Genomic DNA, 20,699 nt, shown 5'->3' with positions numbered 1-20,699 from the left:
AATTCATTATGTAGTTAACAGCAGATTGATAATAGTGTCAGCAACTTTTTATTTTAAAGATTCTGAATGATCAAACCATGATAGTGCTTTTTAATAATAGTACAAAGTCAGTCGGTTTTAGCTGAAAAATAGACTGCAGAAAATTTTAAGAGTGCCCTTTACAATAACTTATGAAGAATACACATAGAAAATCTAATACAGTGGAACCTTGGTTATTGAACTTAGTTCCAGATGTTGGTTCAACAACCAAAATGGATGACAACCAAAGTAATTTTTCCCATAAAGAATAGTGTAAATAAAGTTAATCCGTTCCAGACCCCAAATGACAATACAGTATAATAATTTATTAATAACAATGTATTACTACTGTATAAAACAATGTATAAAATTATACAGCACTGGGAAACTGTAAAAATGAATGCTAAATGAAAATTTAACTGAAATACTGTACAATAAATGAAAATTTAACTGTCTCTTACCTGTAAGAGGAGAGCTAATGGCAAAATTCTAGCAGCTTCAAATCTTGCAGAAGAAATCTGGTAGGCCTACATGTGAGAGAATGGGTCTGCATGGTTAGTGTTTGCAGTATAAAAAAAAACCTGCAACATGCAGTGCATAATGAGAAAAAACTACAACCATGTTTTTGGTTTAACCCTTTCAGGGTTTCCGACGTACTAGTACGTCTTAGGCACGTAAATTCTAGTGTAAATTCTAGAGCCTTCAAATCTAATGAGAGATAGCTGGTAGACCTACATATGAAAGAATGGGTCTATGTGGTCAGTGTGCACAGTATAAAAAAAATCCTGCAGCACACAATGCATAATGAGAAAAAAAAACTTTGACCGTGTTTTGGGTTTAAAACAGCAACTTTGCATTGTATTTTTGTATGATATTTATGGTTGTATTCTAGTTTTCCTGGTCTCATTTTATAGAATGGAAGACGTATTACAGAAATTGAGATGATTTTGATTGGTTTTACAATGAAAAGTACCTTGAAGTTGAGCTCAAAGTAGCAGAAAGGTTTGATTTTTGCCTAAGTTCAAAAGTAAACAAATCATGCCACACGTTCAGTACACTTCAACTGGTGAGTCTAATATTCTTTCACAAGTGTGCTGATATTATTTATACCATTTCTACATTAATGCAGGAGTCTGCATAATAGTAAATCTTCTATTTTTTGTGAGAATAAAAATTCAAAGTGGAAAGCAAAAGAAGTGTAAGAGGGGCCTGGGGCCGTGACTAATGAACAGAAAAAATGTTATTTTAGTTCCAGGAATGTCTGTCTTGTTTATTCTGGACCCTATTTGGAAATTGGATCTTTTGAAATTTGTGTGAAATTGGAAAAATTGCCAATTTCTGACCACTTTATTGGATAGTTGAAATCGGTAAATGGGTGGTTTTTTCTTGAATTCCTTGATTGCAAAACAATTTGTTCGAGAAGTAGTATGTTCAACAATCAAGGTTCCACTGTATACTGAACTTACTTTGCGTGGCAGTGAGCATTGATAGTAGCATTTGGTTATGTATATAATAATATCCACTAAGTTTTTTTCACGGAAATGTCTAAAATTAATGTGGGTCAAGTTTAAGGGGATGTGTTGGTCTTATGTGATGGAAAATAAGGTAAATTTTGCACATAAATTGGTAAAAATCTAATATCAAATTACAGTATACAGTGGACCCCCGGTTAACGATATTTTTTCACTCCAGAAGTATGTTCAGGTGCCAGTACTGACCGAATTTGTTCCCATAAGGAATATTGTGAAGTAGATTAGTCCATTTCAGACCGCCAAACATACACGTACAAACGCACTTACATAAATACACTTACATAATTGGTCACATTCGGAGGTGATCGTTATGCGGGGGTCCACTGTATTTGTAAATAACCAACTACGTACTACATTGTCTTCATTTATCAGTGAATCAGTTTTACTCTTGTTTTATTTCCAAGTTTAATCTCATCATTTGTTTTCATTTTTAGGTTTTGTAATGTATCTGTTTTGAATAGCAAATTTAGATGCGTAAATTTTCTGCAGCGCTGACTTCATAACAATATTTTGTATTTGTAGCAATGTAGGAGGGAGATAAAAAGAACATTATAATTGGTCAATATACTGCCTAGTCATCTTTAATTGGGTTGTGAATGCTCCAATACATATATTGTAACAGGCTTTTTTTTTTTTTCTTGGTTATCATTAATTGTCCAGGTTATCCTCTTGGGTTTTTCTTATTCTAAAGTGATATTATTTTTGCAGACTGAAGATGGCTACTTGTATGGGTATGTGTACTTTAGACAGGTGAAAGACAGAACTTTGCGGCGAGGATACTTTCAGAAGGTGAGCTCAGAGTTTCAGTGCTCTTTACAGTAAATTTTGAATTTTATCTATTCTGTCACTACTTTCCATACACTTCACTGTTTAATTCATTTGAAATAGTCAGAGTGTTGTGTTACTGTCACTTACAGTCCAGTTGTATATATGACCGCATAGTTTATTGTTCAACATTAATTTGACCTAAAATAATTTCAGTATCCAAAAGTGGAAATTTATGAGAGGAAATTGGTCTACTACCTGCTGCAATTATTTGATGAAATTCAGCAGTGATAAATTCCAGCTACTTTGATATAACAAGAATATAGAACTGAAAACAAGTATAGGATACAAAATGCTGTAAAATTTAGCCAGATAATGGAAGGGGCATGGGGAAAAAGCTAGGAATATTCATGTTAGATGATCCAATACCTAAGAAGCACCAAATGAATGTGGCCATGGTCAGGAAAAAGATAGAGTGGGTTATGAAGGCTTTTCTAAGGAAGAGATGCCACTCCAGTACAGTATTTTCCTTTGCAAGAGGTGCCATGCCAGTGATGGTGCTTTTCAAAGAACTTCTGCTGTCTCTTTGTGCATCTTCCAAGGCAGGCAAGAGATCTGAGCTTCAGAATCTGCAAAAGCAAGTTACTGAACATGCACCACCAGTAAAATGCTTGACCTGTTGAAACCACCTCAAAGATTTGCTCTGTTCTTGGAATATACACTATGGAAGAGAGATGAGATGGATGTATTTCATAACCAGTATGCCTAATAGCTGATCCGTACACTACGATAACAACTTATTGGAGTAAGAAATATGAAGGGAGGTGTCAATCTAATGAGAAGAAAAGGTGCCAGAAGCTCAATGCCAACATCTGAGGTTCATGACTCTTTTACCAGCAAATGCAAGAAATACTTTAAAAGAAGACCACCCAAATTCCTGCAGAAAGTGCCTGATCAACAAAGTTGTGAAAGTACTCTGACCATTTGATCTGCAGGTAGTGATAATCTGGCTTATCATATGGTTACTAAGGAAGTCACATGTGCTTCATAGATATTTCAGTATAATGTGATTTGTATAAATCTATCTGGAAGTCATTACAGATAAAATATTGTGATGTAAAGTTATGTACAATATTAGATTTTCAGCATAGGAGGTCCTGACATACATTTTTATTCTACAGAGTGTAGTATTACTATCACACCTGCCATTGGTGTCCCTCTTCACTACAGTCCTAGACTTGGTAGCTCCAGAATATTTTGACACTGGGGAGGCCAGCTTAGAGGCAGCTTGCCATCACCTGGACCAGTGGCCGCCTCCATCACCAGGCACCACCCTCAGTTTACCTTTGTTGGGAACTCTGTTACAGGTTATTATCATCATCTGAGGCACTATAGAGATTTTTTTGTAATTGATAATTAAATATATAATATGTAGTTAAATTAAAAGACTTAATTTTATAATTATGTGTGCATGTGTTTTTGTTTTGTTTATTAATATTTTTAATTTATTTATTTATTTATTGCAACTCAACATCCATCTCCTGCTAAGCCAGGGTGACACCCAAAGAAGAAAACACATTTACTCAATATCTTGTCTTTCCAGAAGTGTACTGACATCACAATCAGATTACCACTTTGACTACAGGATCCCTGCCTCCTTCAGAATACAGCCTCTTCCCTTCCTACATCCAGGACTCAAGTCTGAGTCTGGCTAACCAGTTTTCTTGAATCTGTTCATAAAAGTTAGTTGTTCACACTTCAGCAGCACGTCCATTACAAGCTACTTGTCTGTATTCATTCCTATCTAATGTGCTCACACAAGCCTGCTGGGTTCAGAGGGCTGAGGAGGGGTTATTAAGGTTGTTTGGGCATTTAGAGAGAATGGAGAGGAATAGGATGACAAAGAGGGTGTATAAATTTATGGTGAAACATAGCAAGGGTAGGAGTCATCCCAGGAATGGTTGGAAAAAGGAGGTACAGAAGGTTTTGAGTGTTAGGGGCTTGAGCATACAGCAAACTTGTGTGAGTATTAGATAGAAGTGAATGGGGACAAATGGTTTTAATGGATATGCTGTTAGAGTGTAAGAAAGGTAACATTGATGAAAGAATTTGGGAAAACTGGCTAGCCAGACTTGAGTCCTGGAGGTGGAAAAGGCAGTGCCTGCACTCTGGAGTGAGAAAGGGGGGGGATGGCAGTCAGAGGGCTATCTGAATAATGATGTTAATGCCCTTTTTACTTTTTGGGTCACCCTGCCTTGCAGAGATGGCCTTGGAAGTAAAAGATTTTTTTATTAGCACACCAGCCATCTCCCACTAAAATAACACTTTCACCATCATTCACTCCATCACTGTCTTGTACGAGGCATGCCAATACTACAGTTCAGATGCCCCTCCAAACTACACTGTTCCCACCCCACCTTCAGAGTGCAGGCACTGTATTTCCCACCTCCAGGACTCAAGCCTGGCTAACCAGTTTCCCTGAATCCCTTCATAAGTTTTACCTTGCTCACACTCCAACATCACATCAAGTCATAAAAACCATTTGCTTCTACTTGCTCCTAACTAACACATTCACGCATGCTTGTTGAAAGTCTAAGCCCCTTCCACTTAAAACTTCCTTTACCCCCCTCCCTCCAACCTTTCCTAGGCTGACCCCTACCTGACCTTCCTTCCACTACAGATTTATATGCCCTTCAAGTCACTATTTTGTTTCATCCTCTCTAAATGTTTGAACCATCTCAACAACCCCTCTTCAGCCCTCTGAATAATACTTTTAGTAACTCAGCACCTCCTCTTAATCTCCAGGATATGGATTGTCTGCATAATATTCACACCACACATTGCCCTCAAACACAACATATCCACTGCCTTCAGCTTTCTCGTTGTTGCAACATTCACCACCTGTGCTTCACACCCATATATGAGTGTTGGTACCACTATACTCAAATGCATTCCCCTCTTTGCTTGCATGGATAACGTTCTTTGTTTCCACAGACTCCTCAGTGCGCCACTCGCCTTTTTCCCCCCCTCGTCATTTCTGTGGTTCACCTCGTCTTGTATAGACCCATCTGCTGACAAGTCCTGTCCAAGATATCTGAACACATAACATCCATACTCCCTCTCTGAAATCTGATATCCAAATTTTCATTTCCTAATTTTTTTGTAATCCTCATCACCTTACTCTTTCTTATGTTTACTTTTAATTTTCTTCTTTACATACTCTCCCAAATTCAGCCTCAAACCTCTGCAACTTCTCTGCAGAATCTCCCAAAAGCACAGTGTCATCAGCAAAAAGCAGCTGTGACAACTCTCACTTTGTGTTGAATTCTTTATATTTTAATCCCACACCTCTTCCCAACACCCTAGCATTCACTTCTCTTACAACCCCATCTATAAATATGTTAAACAGCCATGGTGACATCATGCATTCCTGTCTAAGGCCTACTTTTACTGGGAAATAATCTCCCTCACTCCTGCATACCCTACCCCAAGTCTCACTATCCTTATAAAAACTCTTAACTGCTTTCAGTAACCTACCACCTATGCAACATCAGCCACATTGCTCCCCTAGATACAGTTAGCCCTTGAACAACACGGGTTTGAACTGCATGGGTCCACTTATATGCAGATTTTTTTTTTTCAATATATATATTGGAAATTTTTTTGAAGATTTGCAACCCAAAAAATTAAGAAAAATATATGTAGATACTAGTCTATTTTATCATTTACTACCATATACAAAAATCTATTATAAAAAAGTTAAAATTTTTAAAAACTTATTTACACAAACTATTACAGATCATACATTTTCCATTCGCAGTTGAGAGAAGTGTAAACAAATGTGAAGGTGCAATATTGTAAAATAATATAATTTTTATTATCAAAACTAAGCACTAAACCAACAAGAGTCAATAATATAATAATACAGCCTCTCCTCACTTAGTGACGTACTCGTTTACCGACTGCTCAGACTTATGGAAGAAAGGTGGGAAAATGAGAGTATAGGTAGTGTGGGGTTGAAGAGGGGTGGGATAGTTTTAAAAAGGCAGTGTTAGAATGCATAGCAGAAGTTTGTAGTTATAGGAGGGTGGATACAGTAGGAAAGAGGAGTGATTGGTAGAATGATGAGGTAAAGGGTGTGATAAAAGAGAAAAAGGTCATGTATGAGTGGTTTTTACAAAGCAGAAGTGATATAAGAAGGGTGGAGTATATGGAGAATAAAAGAAAGGTGAAGGGAGTGGTGAGGGAGTGCAAAAGGAGAGTAAATGATTGAGTGGGTGAGGAGCTGTCAACAAATTTTACTGAGAATAAGAAAAATTTTGGAGTGAGATAAATAGGTTAAGAAAGCCTAGGGAATGAATGGATTTGATAGTTAAAAACAGAATAAGGGAGTTAGTAGATGGGGAGTTGGAGGTATTGGGAAGATGATGGGAATATTTTGAAGAACTATTAACTGTAGATGAAGAGAGAGAGGCAGTCATTTCATGCACTGGCCAGGGAGGTATAACATTTAGGAGCGAAGAAGAGCCGCATGTGAGTGGAGGATAGGTGTGAGGCATTAAGTAAAATGAATGAGGGTAAAGCAGCTGGAACTGATGGGATCATGGCAGAAATGTTAAAAGCAGGGGATGGATATGGTTTTGGGGTGGTTGGTACTTTTGTTCAATAAATGTATGAAAGAGGGGAAGGTACGTAGGGATTGGCAGAGAGCGTGTATAATTCCTTTATATAAAGGGAAGGGGGGACAAAAGGGATTGTAAAAATTATAGGGGAATAAGTTTCCAGAGTATACTAGGTAAAGTGTATGGTAGGGTTATTATTTAAGAATTAGAGGTAAGACAGAGAGCAGGAATGCAGATGAACAAAGAGGCTTTAGAATGGGTAAGGGATGTGCAGATTAAGTGTTTACATTGAAATATAAGTGAACAGTATTTAGATGTAAGTAGGGAAGTTTTCATTGCACTTATGGATTTAGAAAAGGCATATGATAGGGTGGATAGGGAAGCAATGTGGCAGATGTTGCAGGTATATGGAATAGGTAGTAAGTTACTAAATTCTATATAGAGTTTTTATGAGGATAGTGAGGTTCACGTTAGGGTGTGTAGGAGAGAGGGAGACTACTTTCCAGTAAAAGTAGGCCTTAGATGTGTGTAATGTCACCATGGATGTTTAACATAAAAGGAGTAAATACTACGGAGTTAGGGAGAGGGGTGGGATTAAATTATGGGGAATCAAATACAAAATGGGAGCCGACACAGTTGCTGATGATACAGTGCTTTTGGGAGATTCTAAAGAAAAGTTGCAGAGGTTAGCAGATGAGTTTGGGAGGGTGTGTAAAGGAAGAAAATTGAAAGTTAACATAGATAAGATTAAGGTGATGAAGGCATCAAATGAGTCAGGTAAAGAAAAATTGGAGATGACATTGGAGGGAGGGAGTATGGAAGAAGTGAATGTGTTCAGATATTTGGGAGTAGATTTGTAATCAGAAGGGTTTATGAAAGACAAGGTTAACCATAGAATTGATGAAGGAAAAAAGGTATGTATCTGTTGAGACAAAAAATGTTATCCATAGAGGCAAAGAAGGGAATATACGAGAGTACAGTGGCATCAACACTTACCTGGGTGTGAAGCATGGGTTGTAAATGCTGCAGCAAAGGGGGAGGCTGGAGGCAGTGGAGATGTCATGTCTAGGGGCAATGCATGGTGGAAATATTATGCAGAGAATTTGTTGTGTGGAAATTAGGAGGAGGAGGTGTGGAGTTGCAAGAAGTATTATTCGAAGGGCTGAAGAGGGGTTCTTGAGGTAGTTTGGCCATTTAGAGAGGATGGAGCAAAATAGGATGACTTGGAGGGTGTATAAATCTGTTGTGGAGGGGTGGAGGGGGAGAGGTCATCCTAGGAAAGGATGGAGGGAGAGGGTAAAAGAGCTTTTTTGTGCAAATGGCTTGTACATGCAGCAGGTATGAGCGAGTGTGTTAGATAGGAGTGAATGGAGACAAATGGTTTTTTGGAGTGTGAGCAGGGTAATATTTTGTGAAGGGTTTCAGGGAAACCGGTTAGCCGGACATGAGTCCTGGAGGTGAAAGTACAGTGCCTGCACTTTAAAGGAGGGGTTTAGGATATTGGATGTTTGGAGTGACATCTAAAGTGTCATATTTGGGTGCCTCTGCAAAGACAGTGATTATGTGTGAATGATGATGAAGTGTTTCTCTTTTTTTTGGGGTCACCCTGCCTCATTGGGAGAATGTTGAATTTTTTTTTTATTTTTTTTTTTATTTTTAGCCTGTTGGCCATTTCCCACCGAGGCAGGGTGACCCCCCCAAAAAAAAAAAGAAACTTTAATCATCATTCAATACTTTCACCATAACTCATACATAATCACTGTCTTTGCAAAGGCTCTCAGATACGACAGTTTAGACATCCCTCCAAACTACCAATATCCTTAACATCTCCTTTAAAGTGCACTCATTATTTTTTTATTTTTTTTATTAGCACATCGGCCGATTCCCACCAAGGCAGTGTGGCCTGAAAAAGAAAACCTTTCATCATTCACTCCATCACTGTCTTGCCAGAGGCATGCTTACACTACAGTTATAAAACTGCAACATAACACTCCTCCTTCAGAGTGTCAGCACTGTACTTCCCATCTCCAGGAATCAAGTCCAGCCTGTTGGTTTCCCTGAATCCCTTCATAAATGTTACCTTGCTTACACTCCAACAGCATGTCAAGTCCTAAAAACTATTTGTCTCCATTTGCTCCTATCTAACATGCTCATGCATGCTTGCTGGAAGTCCAAGCCCCTCATTCACACAAAACCTCCTTTACCCCCTCCCTCCAACCTTTTCTAGGCTGACCCCTACCCTGCCTTCCCTCCACTACAGATTTATCCACTATCGAAGTCATTCTATTTTGTTCCAACCTCTCTACATGACCAAACCATCGCAATAACCCCTCAGCCCTCTGGATAATAGTTTTGGTAATCCAACACCTCCTATTCTTCAAACTACAGATTCTCTACCTTATATTCACACCACACATTGCCCTCAGACATGACATCTCTACTGCCTCCAGGCTTTTCCTTGTTGCAACATTCACAACCCATGCCTCACACCCATACAAGAGAGTTAGTATAACTATACTCTCATACATTCCCCTCTTTGCTTTCATGGATAAAGTTCTTTGTCTCCACAGACTCCTCAGTGCACCACTCACCTTTTTCCCTTCATCATTTCTATGATTCACCTCATCCTTCATAGATCCATTTGCTGACACTTCCACTCCCAAATATCTGAACACATTCACCTCCTCCATACTCTCTCCCTCCAATCTGATATCCAATCTTCCGTTACCTAATTTTTTTTGTTATCCTCATCACCTTACTCTTTCATATATTCACTTTTAATTTCCTTCTTTTACAGGCATTGTACTTCCTATTTCCAGGACTCAAGTCCGGCTAATCAGTTTCCCTGAATCCCTTCACAAAATATTACCCTGCTCACACTCCAGCAGCTCGTCAGGTCCCAAAGACCATTTGTCTCCATTCACTCCTATCTAACATGCTCACGCATGCTTGTTGGAAGTCCAAGTCGCTCTCCCACAAACCCTCCTTTACCCCCTCTCTCCAACCTTTTCGGGGACGACCCCTACACCACCTTCCTTCCCCAACAGATTTATACGCTCTCCAAGTCATTCTACTTTGTTACATTCTCTGTAAATGACCAAACCACTTCAACAGCCCCTCTTCAGCCCTCTGACTAATACTTTTAATAACTCCACACCTCCTCCTCCTCCTAATAATAATGATAATGATAATAATTTTTAATTTTCAACAAACCTGCCGTATCCCACCAAGGCAGGGTGGCCCAAAAAGAAAAACGAAAGTTTCTCTTTTAGTTTATACAAGAGATGGGGTTACTAGCCCCTTGCCCCTGGCATTTTAGTTGCCTCTTACAACACGCATGCCTTACGGAGGAAGAAATCTGTTCCACTTACCCATGGAGATAAGAGGAAATAAACAAGAACAAGAACTAGAAAGAAAATAGCAGAAAACCCAGAGGGGTGTGTATATACGTATATATATGCTTGTATATGTATGTGTAGTGTGACCTAAGTGTAAGTAGAAGTAGCAAGACGTACCTGTAATCTTGCATATTTATGAGACAGACAAAAGACACTAGCAATCCTACCCTCAATGGTAATAATATTATTGATATATTATTACTACAAATCATACACTTTCCATTCGCATTTGAGAGAAATGTAAACATACCTAAAGATGCAATATTAAGTCATAAATAAATATGAATTAACTAGTAGGTTAGTAGACAGCAACCACCCAGGGAGGTACTACCATCCTGCCAAGTGAGTGTAAAATGAAAATCTGTGATTGTTTTACATGATGGTAGAATTGCTGGTGTTTTTTTCTTCTGTGTCATAAACACACAGGATAACAGATATATCTTGCTACTTTTTACACTTATGGGTATGTATATGTACATGTACACACATATATATATACATAGTCATCTGGGTTTTCCTCTGTTTTCTTAATAGTTCTTGTTCTTTATTTCCTCTTCATGGTGAAGGGGAAAGGAATTCTTCCTCCGTAAGCCATGCGTGTCATAAGAGGTGACTAAAATGCTGGGAGCAAGGGCTGGTAACCCCTTCTCCTGCCTTGGTAGGATAGAGCCAGTTCATTGAAAAATAATGTTTGTGTGAGTGAGTGTGAGTGAGTGAGTGAGTGTGAGTGAGTGAGTGTGAGTGAGTGAGTGTGAGTGAGTGAGTGTGAGTGAGTGAGTGTGAGTGAGTGAGTGTGAGTGAGTGTGAGTGAGTGTGTGTGTGTGTGTGTGTGTGAGTGTGTGAGTGTGTGTGTGTGTGTGTGTGTGTGTGTGTGTGTGTGTGTGTGTGTGTGTGTGTGTGTGTGTGCGCGTGCGTGCGTGCGTGCGTGCGTGCGTGTGTGTGTGTACGTACGTACGTACTCACCTAGTTGAGGTTGCAGGGGTTGAGTCCAAGCTCCTGGCCCCACCTCTACACTGGTTGCTACTAGGTCACTCTCCCTGAACAGTGAGCTTTATCATACCTCTACTTAAAGCTATGTATGTGTGTGTGTCTGCGTGTACGTGCTTGCTTGCTTGCTTGCTTTTGGAGTGCATGAGAAAGATAGAAGTTAATAGAATGAAGATTAAAATAATGAAAGATAGTGTAAATATATTCTTGAAAAAGATTTCCATGTTATGGGTTGCATATTTGGGATGAGGTAGATGATGGTTACATCAGTGTATTGGAATTAGGATGTAAATGATATCTCAGAATTAATCTCAGAATTATCACTTTCTTTGACAGGTGCGAATACCGAGTCGACAAGACAAGCCAGGGGCAGCAACGATGACACCATCCACCCCACCTCAGATCTCACCAGGGCCTCTCACAGTTCTTGTACCAACTCCTCATGAGACAGAGGTACTTCGTTTTCATATTTTGTTAAGTATGAAGTAATATGTTTGTAGTAGGTTGGTAGACAGCAACCATCCAGGGAGGTACTACCGTCCTGTCAAGTGAGTGTAAAACGAAAGCCTGTATTTGTTTTACATGATGGTAGGATTGCTGGTGTCCATTTTTCTGTCTCATTAACATGCAAGGTTTCAGGTACGTCTTGCTACTTCTACTTACACTTAGGTCACACTACACATACATGTACAAGCATATATATACACACCCCTCTGGGTTTTCTTCTATTTTCTTTCTAGTTCTTGTTCTTGTTTATTTCCTCTTATCTCCATGGGGAAGTGGAACAGAATTCTTTCTCCGTAAGCTATGCGTGTTGTAAGAGGCGACTAAAATGCCAGGAGCAAGGGGCTAGTAACCCCTTCTCCTGTATACATTACTAAATTTAAAAAGAGAAACTTTCGTTTTTCTTTTTGGGCCACCCTGCCTCAGTGGGATGCGTCCGGTTTGTTGAAAGAAGAAGAATGAAGTAATATGTAGTACCTAATCTCCAGTAGTCAAAGTACTCAGTGAATGAGGTATCAGCTATTGCTAATACCTAATCTCCAGTCACATTTGCATCCACTAAAAAAATAAGTCTTTCCTCTTTCCTTGTCAGACTTAACCTGGAAGCAGTTTTCTGGGAACTGGATATAAAGTCTTTTTGACAGTTTTTTTTTTTTCCAAAAACCTTTAGTTTCACCATCATTGAAGACTTGCTGAACTCTGTAGCCACCTTCCTTAATAATATTTTGCACAGTCTTATTGAAATTTGTTGCTGCTTGAAAAACAGCACTTACAGCTTTGCCGTTTTTTTTAATATTTTGTGTAAAGCTAGAAAGTTGAAAGTGGACATAGATAAGAGTAAGGTGATAAGGGTATCACACAATTTAAATAAAAAAAAAACTGGATATCACATTTGAGGGAGGGAATATGGAAAAAAATGTTTTCAGATATTTGGAGGTTGACTTGTCGGCAGATGGGTTTATAAAGGATGTGGTTAACCATAGAATTGATGATGGAAAGAAGACGAATGGTGCGTTGAGGTATCTGTGGAGACAAAAAACGTTATTTATGGAATCAAAGAAGGGAATGTACGAGAGCATAGTGGTGCCAACACTCTTATATGGGTGTGAAGCATGGGTAGTAAATGCTGCACCAACCAGGAGGCTGGAGGCAGTGGAGATGTCATGTCTAAGGCCAATGTGTGGTGTAAATATTATGCAGAGAATTCCTGGTGTGGAAATTGGGAGAAGTTGTGGAGTTAATAAAAGTATTAGTCAGAGGGCTGAAGAGGGGTTGTTGAGGGTGTTTGGTCATTCAGAGAGAATGGAACAGCATAGAATGACTTGGAGAGTGTATAAACATGTAGGGGAAGGAAGACGGGGTAGGGATCAGCCTCAAAAAGGTTGGAGGGAAGAGGTAAAGGAGGTTTTGTGGGCATGAGGCTTGGACTTCCAGCAAGCATGCGTGAGTGTGTTAGATAGGCGTGAATTTTTTTTTTTTTTATCACACTGGCCGATTCCCACTAAGGCAGGGTGGCCCGAAAAAGAAAAACTTTCACCATCATTCACTCCATCACTGTCTTGCCAGAAGGGTGCTTTACACTACAGTTTTTAAACTGCAACATTAACACCCCTCCTTCAGAGTGCAGGCACTGTACTTCCCATCTCCAGGACTCAAGTCCGGCCTGCCGGTTTCCCTGAACCCCTTCATAAATGTTACTTTGCTCACACTCCAACAGCACGTCAAGTATTAAAAACCATTTGTCTCCATTCACTCCTATCAAACACGCTCACGCATGCCTGCTGGAAGTCCAAGCCCCTCGCACACAAAACCTCCTTTACCCCCTCTCTCCAACCTTTCCTAGGCCGACCCCTACCCCGCCTTCCTTCCATTACAGACTGATACACTCTTGAAGTCATTCTGTTTCGCTCCATTCTCTCTACATGTCCGAACCACCTCAACAACCCTTCCTCAGCCCTCTGGACAACAGTTTTGGTAATCCCGCACCTCCTCCTAACTTCCAAACTACGAATTCTCTGCATTATATTCACACCACACATTGCCCTCAGACATGACATCTCCACTGCCTCCAGCCTTCTCCTCGCTGCAACATTCATCACCCATGCTTCACACCCATATAAGAGCGTTGGTAAAACTATACTCTCATACATTCCCCTCTTTGCCTCCAAGGACAAAGTTCTTTGTCTCCACAGACTCCTAAGTGCACCACTCACTCTTTTCCCCTCATCAATTCTATGATTCACCTCATCTTTCATAGACCCATCCGCTGACACGTCCACTCCCAAATATCTGAATACATTCACCTCCTCCATACTCTCTCCCTCCAATCTGATATTCAATCTTTCATCACCTAATCTTTTTGTTATCCTCATAACCTTACTCTTTCCTGTATTCACCTTTAATTTTCTTCTTTTGCACACCCTTCCAAATTCATCCACCAATCTCTGCAACTTCTCTTCAGAATCTCCCAAGAGCACAGTGTCATCAGCAAAGAGCAGCTGTGACAACTCCCACTTTGTGTGTGATTCTTTATCTTTTAACTCCACTCCTCTTGCCAAGACCCTCGCATTTACTTCTCTTACAACCCCATCTATAAATATATTAAACAACCACGGTGACATCACACATCCTTGTCTAAGGCCTACTTTTACTGGGAAATAATTTCCCTCTTTCCTACATACTCTAACTTGAGCCTCACTATCCTCGTAAAAACTCTTCACTGCTTTCAGTAACCTACCTCCTATACCATACACTTGCAACATCTGCCACATTGCCCCCCTATCCACCCTGTCATACGCCTTTTCCAAATCCATAAATGCCACAAAGACCTCTTTAGCCTTATCTAAATACTGTTCACTTATATGTTTCACTGTAAACACCTGTTCCACACACCCCCTACCTTTCCTAAAGCCTCCTTGTTCATCTGCTATCCTATTCTCCGTCTTACTCTCAATTCTTTCAATAATAACTCTACCATACACTTTACCAGGTATACTCAGAAGACTTATCCCCCTATAATTTTTGCACTCTCTCTTATCCCCTTTGCCTTTATACAAAGGAACTATGCATGCTCTCTGCCAATCCCTAGGTACCTTACCCTCTTCCATACATTTATTAAATAATTGCACCAACCACTCCAAAACTATATCCCCACCTGCTTTTAACATTTCTATCTTTATCCCATCAATCCCGGCTGCCTTACCCCCTTTCATTTTACCTACTGCCTCACGAACTTCCCCCACACTCACAACTGGCTCTTCCTCACTCCTACAAGATGTTATTCCTCCTTGTCCTATACACGAAATCACAGCTTCCCTATCTTCATCAACATTTAACAATTCCTCAAAATATTCCCTCCATCTTCCCAATACCTCTAACTCTCCATTTAATAACTCTCCTCTCCTATTTTTAACTGACAAATCCATTTGTTCTCTAGGCTTTCTTAACTTGTTAATCTCACTCCAAAACTTTTTCTTATTTTCAACAAAATTTGTTGATAACATCTCACCCACTCTCTCATTTGCTCTCTTTTTACATTGCTTCACCACTCTCTTAACCTCTCTCTTTTTCTCCATATACTCTTCCCTCCTTGCATCACTTCTACTTTGTAAAAACTTCTCATATGCTAACTTTTTCTCCCTTACTACTCTCTTTACATCATCATTCCACCAATCGCTCCTCTTCCCTCCCGCACCCACATTCCTGTAACCACAAACTTCTGCTGAACACTCTAACACTACATTTTTAAACCTACCCCATACCTCTTCGATCCCATTGCCTATGCTCTCATTAGCCCATCTATCCTCCAATAGCTGTTTATATCTTACCCTAACTGCCTCCTCTTCTAGTTTATAAACCTTCACCTCTCTCTTCCCTGATGCTTCTATTCTCCTTGTATCCCATCTACCTTTTACTCTCAGTGTAGCTACAACTAGAAAGTGATCTGATATATCTGTGGCCCCTCTATAAACATGTACATCCTGAAGTCTACTCAACAGTCTTTTATCTACCAATACATAATCCAACAAACTACTGTCATTTTGCCCTACATCATATCTTGTATACTTATTTATCCTCTTTTTCTTAAAATATGTATTACCTATAACTAAACCCCTTTCTATACAAAGTTCAATCAAAGGGTTCCCATTATCATTTACACCTGGCACCCCAAACTTACCTACCACACCCTCTCTAAAAGTTTCTCCTACTTTAGCATTCAGGTCCCCTACCACAATTACTCTCTCACTTGGTTCAAAGGCTCCTATACATTCACTTAACATCTCCCAAAATCTCTCTCTCTCCTCTACATTCCTCTCTTCTCCAGGTGCATACACGCTTATTATGACCCACTTTTCGCATCCAACCTTTACTTTAATCCACATAATTCTTGAATTTACACATTCATATTCTCTTTTCTCCTTCCATAACTGATCATTTAAGATTACTGCTACCCCTTCCTTTGCTCTAACTCTCTCAGATACTCCAGATTTAATCCCATTTATTTCCCCCCACTGAAACTCCCCTACCCCCTTCAGCTTTGTTTCGCTTAGGGCCAGGACATCCAACTTCTTTTCATTCATAACATCAGCAATCATCTGTTTCTTGTCATCCGCACTACATCCACGCACATTTAAGCATCCCAGTTTTATAAAGTTTTTCTTCTTCTCTTTTTTAGTAAATGTCTACAGGAGAAGGGGTTACTAGCCCATTGCTCCCGGCATTTTAGTCGCCTCATACGACACGCATGGCTTACGGAGGAAAGATTCTTTTCCACTTCCCCATGGACAATAGAAGAAATAAAGAAGAACAAGAGCTATTTAGAAAAAGGGGAAAAACCTAGATGTATGTATATATATATGCATGTGCGTGTCTGTGAAGTGTGACCAAAGTGTAAGTAGGAGTAGCAAGATATCCCTGTTATCTAGCGTGTTTATGAGACAGAAAAAGAAACCAGCAATCCTACCATCATGCAAAACAGTTACAGGTTTCTGTTTCACAGTCATCTGGCAGGACGGTAGTACTTCCCTGGGTGGTTGCTGTCTACCAACCTACTACCTGAATGGAGACAGATATTTTTGGGGACCTGATGAGCTGTTGGAGTGCAAGCAGGGTAATATTTTGTGAAGGGATTCAGGGAAACCGGTTAACCGACTTGAGTCCTGTTAGTGTGAAGTACAGTGCCTGCACTTAAGAGAGGGGTTTGGGATATTGAGAGTTTGGAGGGACATCTAAACTGTCATATCTGAGCGCTTCTGCAAAAACAGTGATGGTGAAAGCATTGAATGATGATGAAAGTTTTTTCTTTCTTTTGGGGTTTTTCTTTCTTTTTGGGTCACCCTGTCTCGGTGGGAAACAGCTGACATGTTAAAAAAAAAATTGCCTCCCTTTATTAGCATTAAATATTTGTCATAATATGTGATATGAGAATATTGATAAGTTTCGTGATGAAAACACACAAGCAGCATTTAGAAATTCTAAGACCACACATTCACAGTAGGCTTTATCATATCTGCTGGGATCAAAATTATAGGCAGGAAAGAGAAGAACATAGTCAGGGTTAAGACAAGAAAATAATAAGAGGCAAACTAGGTTGAATTTATTAAGACACATTGGTATGCTGAGTAGTGCTGATAGTAGTAGTTGATAGCTCTCAGTGGCACCTGGTTTGATATCTGTATGGCTAAAGATTTTGCCAATTAAAAGCTGCCTTGAGAAAAATGCAGGAGGAAATTCTATGAAACTGCTCTCATCATGATGTCAAACATTCATCCAGAACCAAGGCACCCTCCAGGTACCAGAACCTTCAACTATACAGATATTGAACCAAGTTTACCATTGAGACATTACTACTACCAGCACTGCTGAACAATGTTTTTCAAGATCTACATAGGATAAACCAGTAGGCCCACTGCAGTGCTTCTCATTATTGGGTTACACCTGACTGTTCCTCTCTTCTGCCTATAAATTGTGCTACTGCTGGATATGATTTATTGGACTTAATAACGCTTTCTATGCAGGTGAAATGAAGTCTTAATAAATATGGGGGAACCTGTAACCAGGTTTTTCCCATATTTTTCATAATTCCTGTCAAGGTATGATTTCTGTGTGACTAGGTAAGTGAACCCTGTGCTGTGAATCAGAGAGAGGACTGCAGAGCTGCCATGTGTTACCACATGCAACATAGTATAAACAGAACTGTTACATCATATGTTTCTGGAGTTTAGCTTAAATGTAATATAATAGTGATATTATATAAAAAATAATCCTGGAGCCAAGCTCAATTTTTTCTTATACAGTATAATTTGGTAAAATAGGGCAATTAGGAGGAGGTGCAGGATTGCCAAAACCATTATCCAGAGGGCTGAGAAGGGGTGGTTGAGGTGGTTCGGACATGTAGAGAGGTTGGAACAAAATGGAATGACTTTGAAACTGTATAAATCTGTAGTGGAGGGAAGGCTGGGTAGGGGTTGGCCTAGGAAAGGTTGGAGGGAGGGGGGTAAAGGAAGTTTTGTGTGAAAGGGGCTTGGACTTCCAGCAAATATGCATGAGCATGTTAGATAGGAGCGAATGGAAATAAATGGTTTTTAGGACTTGACGTGCTGTTGGAATGTGAGCAAGGTAACACTTATGAAGGGATTCAGGGAAACTGGCAGGCTGGACTTGAGTCCTGGAGATGGGAACTACAGTGCCTGCACTCTGAAGGAGGAGTGTTAATTTTGCAGTTTTATAACTGTAGTGTAAGCACACCTCTGGCAAGACAGTGATGGAGTGAATGATGGTGAAAGTTTTTCTTTTTTGGGCCACCCTGCCTTGGTGGGAGATGGCCGATGTGTTAGCAAAAAAAAATAAATAAAAATAACATATCACTAACAAACTAGCTTTTGGTACCATTTCATTAATTTTAGATTTAATTCTGATAAAAACATTAATGAAGCTGTACCTGTCATGGTTATTTGAAGCTGTGCCTGAATAAACTAGATGAGAGTAAATGGAGACAAGCAGGTTTTAATGTTGTTGGAGTGTGAGCAGGGTATTCAGGGAAACTAGTTAGCCAGACTTGAGCCCTGGAGGTGGGAAGGGCAGTGCCTGCACTCTGAAGGAGGGGTAGGGATGATAAATGAGGCACTTGTGCAAAGTTTGGGAATCTTTATTCTGGAAACATTTTGCCATGCAGTGGCTTCAAGCTTTAGTCCAATGCAGAGAAAAGTGGAAGATAAGGAGGAGTTTGAGGTAATCAGTCCCTCAGCTTAGAGTTGATGTATTCAGTCCATCAATCTTGATAAAAGTGCAGCATATTCACAGAGATGGGGCTTACATGCTGATGACAGATGATGTGAAGCAGTGGTAACAGAGTCACCAGCAGAGAAGACCGGTGAAAGTAGGTTGTGTCTGTAGGTTAGATAAGAAGCCACTGTAAAACATTTCCAAAATAAAGATTCCTTAATGTTGCTCTAGCATCTCATTTGTCAACTTATCAGTTTTGTAAACCACTTATACATGCATGGGGATGTTCCAGTTGGAAGATTAGTCTTTGTGATGTCAACACACTCCTGCAGAATGAATGTTGGTGAATGTGTTTTCTTCTTTGGTTTCATCAATTTAAACTGTTTATGTAATTGTTTTCCCATAGAATCCAACAAGGTGACCCAAAAGAGGAAACAGTCACCATCATTCATTTAATTGCTAGTTTGCCAGAAGTGTGCAGAGTTAACAGTTCAAATACCCTCTGGATGGTTACATCTCCACCCTTCTTTGAGAATGTAGGCACTGTACTTTCCACTTCCTGTACTCAAGTCTGCTAACTAATTTTCTCCTGATTCCTTTTATAAATGTTACCTTACACACACTGACAGCACAAGAAATCCTTGAAAGCCCCTTGCTCCACTCACTCCAGTTATATGGGCTCATATACACTTGCTGGATGGTTAAGCTAATACCAAATACCACTTGGTACCTTTTTCAAACATTCCCTCTAACCCCTCTGGGACAATCCTACACAGTCTTCCTTTTACCCTGACTGTCTCCCACCAAGGTAAAATACCCAAAATCAAAACATAATTCTCCAACATTCATTCAGTAGCTCTTTTGTTGGAAGTGTACAGACTCAAAAAACATCCTCACCCCTCCTTCAGAGAGCAAGTACAGTATTGTATTTTCTGTCTCCATCTCCAGGACCCAAATCTGGCTAATCATTTTCCATGAATCCCTTAATAAATATTACTTTGGTCACACCAACATCATGTCAAACCAGTCCATTCATTCTGATCTAATACAATCACACAAGCCTAATGCTCAAAACCTCCTTTACATCCTCCCTCCAACCCTTCTTAGGATAACCCCTACCTTTCCTTCCACTCCCTTACTCTTCCTATCTGCTCCATCTTTTCTAAATACTAAGACCACCTCAGCAATCTCTCCTCAGCATTCTGAATTATACCTTTGGTAGCCCCACACAGTCTTCCAATTTTTACTTTGCATAATATTTATAATACACATTGCTTTCAGTCATGATATCTCCATTGCCTCTAGCCTTACACCCATATACAGTGGACCCCCGCCTTATGAACGCATTGTGTTACGTTAAATCCGCCATATGAAGCATTTGAACGCAAAAATTTTGCCTTGCCTCATGATAAAAACTCGCCTTACGTGATTCGTCCGGGACGCATCCCACATGTGGCCTCAGTGCCAGTGTTTACAAGCCAGCCAGTGCGGTCGCATGTACGCATACATTCAGTACATTTCACATTATCCCAGTGTTTTTAGTGCTTGTAACTGCAAAATAAGTCACCATGGACCCCAAGAAAGCTTCTAGTGCCATCCCTGTGGTAAAAAGGGCGAGAATTAGTATGGAATTGAAAAAAGAGATTAAG

The 20,699-nt window shown here is 39.8% G+C and overlaps 1 protein-coding gene across 1 annotated transcript in view; it reads left to right on the top strand.

Moving 5' to 3' along the window:
- LOC128686157 (protein DENND6A) overlaps nt 1-20,699 on the top strand; it is a 155,080-nt gene that overhangs the window by 80,063 nt on the left and 54,318 nt on the right. Inside the window, exons 3-5 of the mRNA XM_070083129.1 lie at nt 2,259-2,339; nt 3,497-3,682; nt 11,659-11,775. Coding sequence (XP_069939230.1) covers nt 2,259-2,339; nt 3,497-3,682; nt 11,659-11,775 — 384 coding nt within the window. The remainder of the gene's footprint in view (nt 1-2,258; nt 2,340-3,496; nt 3,683-11,658; nt 11,776-20,699) is intronic.

This window comes from Cherax quadricarinatus, chromosome 9, assembly GCF_038502225.1.
Source record: "Cherax quadricarinatus isolate ZL_2023a chromosome 9, ASM3850222v1, whole genome shotgun sequence".
In the NCBI taxonomy this organism is placed as follows: domain Eukaryota; kingdom Metazoa; phylum Arthropoda; class Malacostraca; order Decapoda; family Parastacidae; genus Cherax; species Cherax quadricarinatus.
Note: the sequence above shows the minus strand (reverse complement) of the source record. Positions and strands in the feature narration are given on the sequence as shown.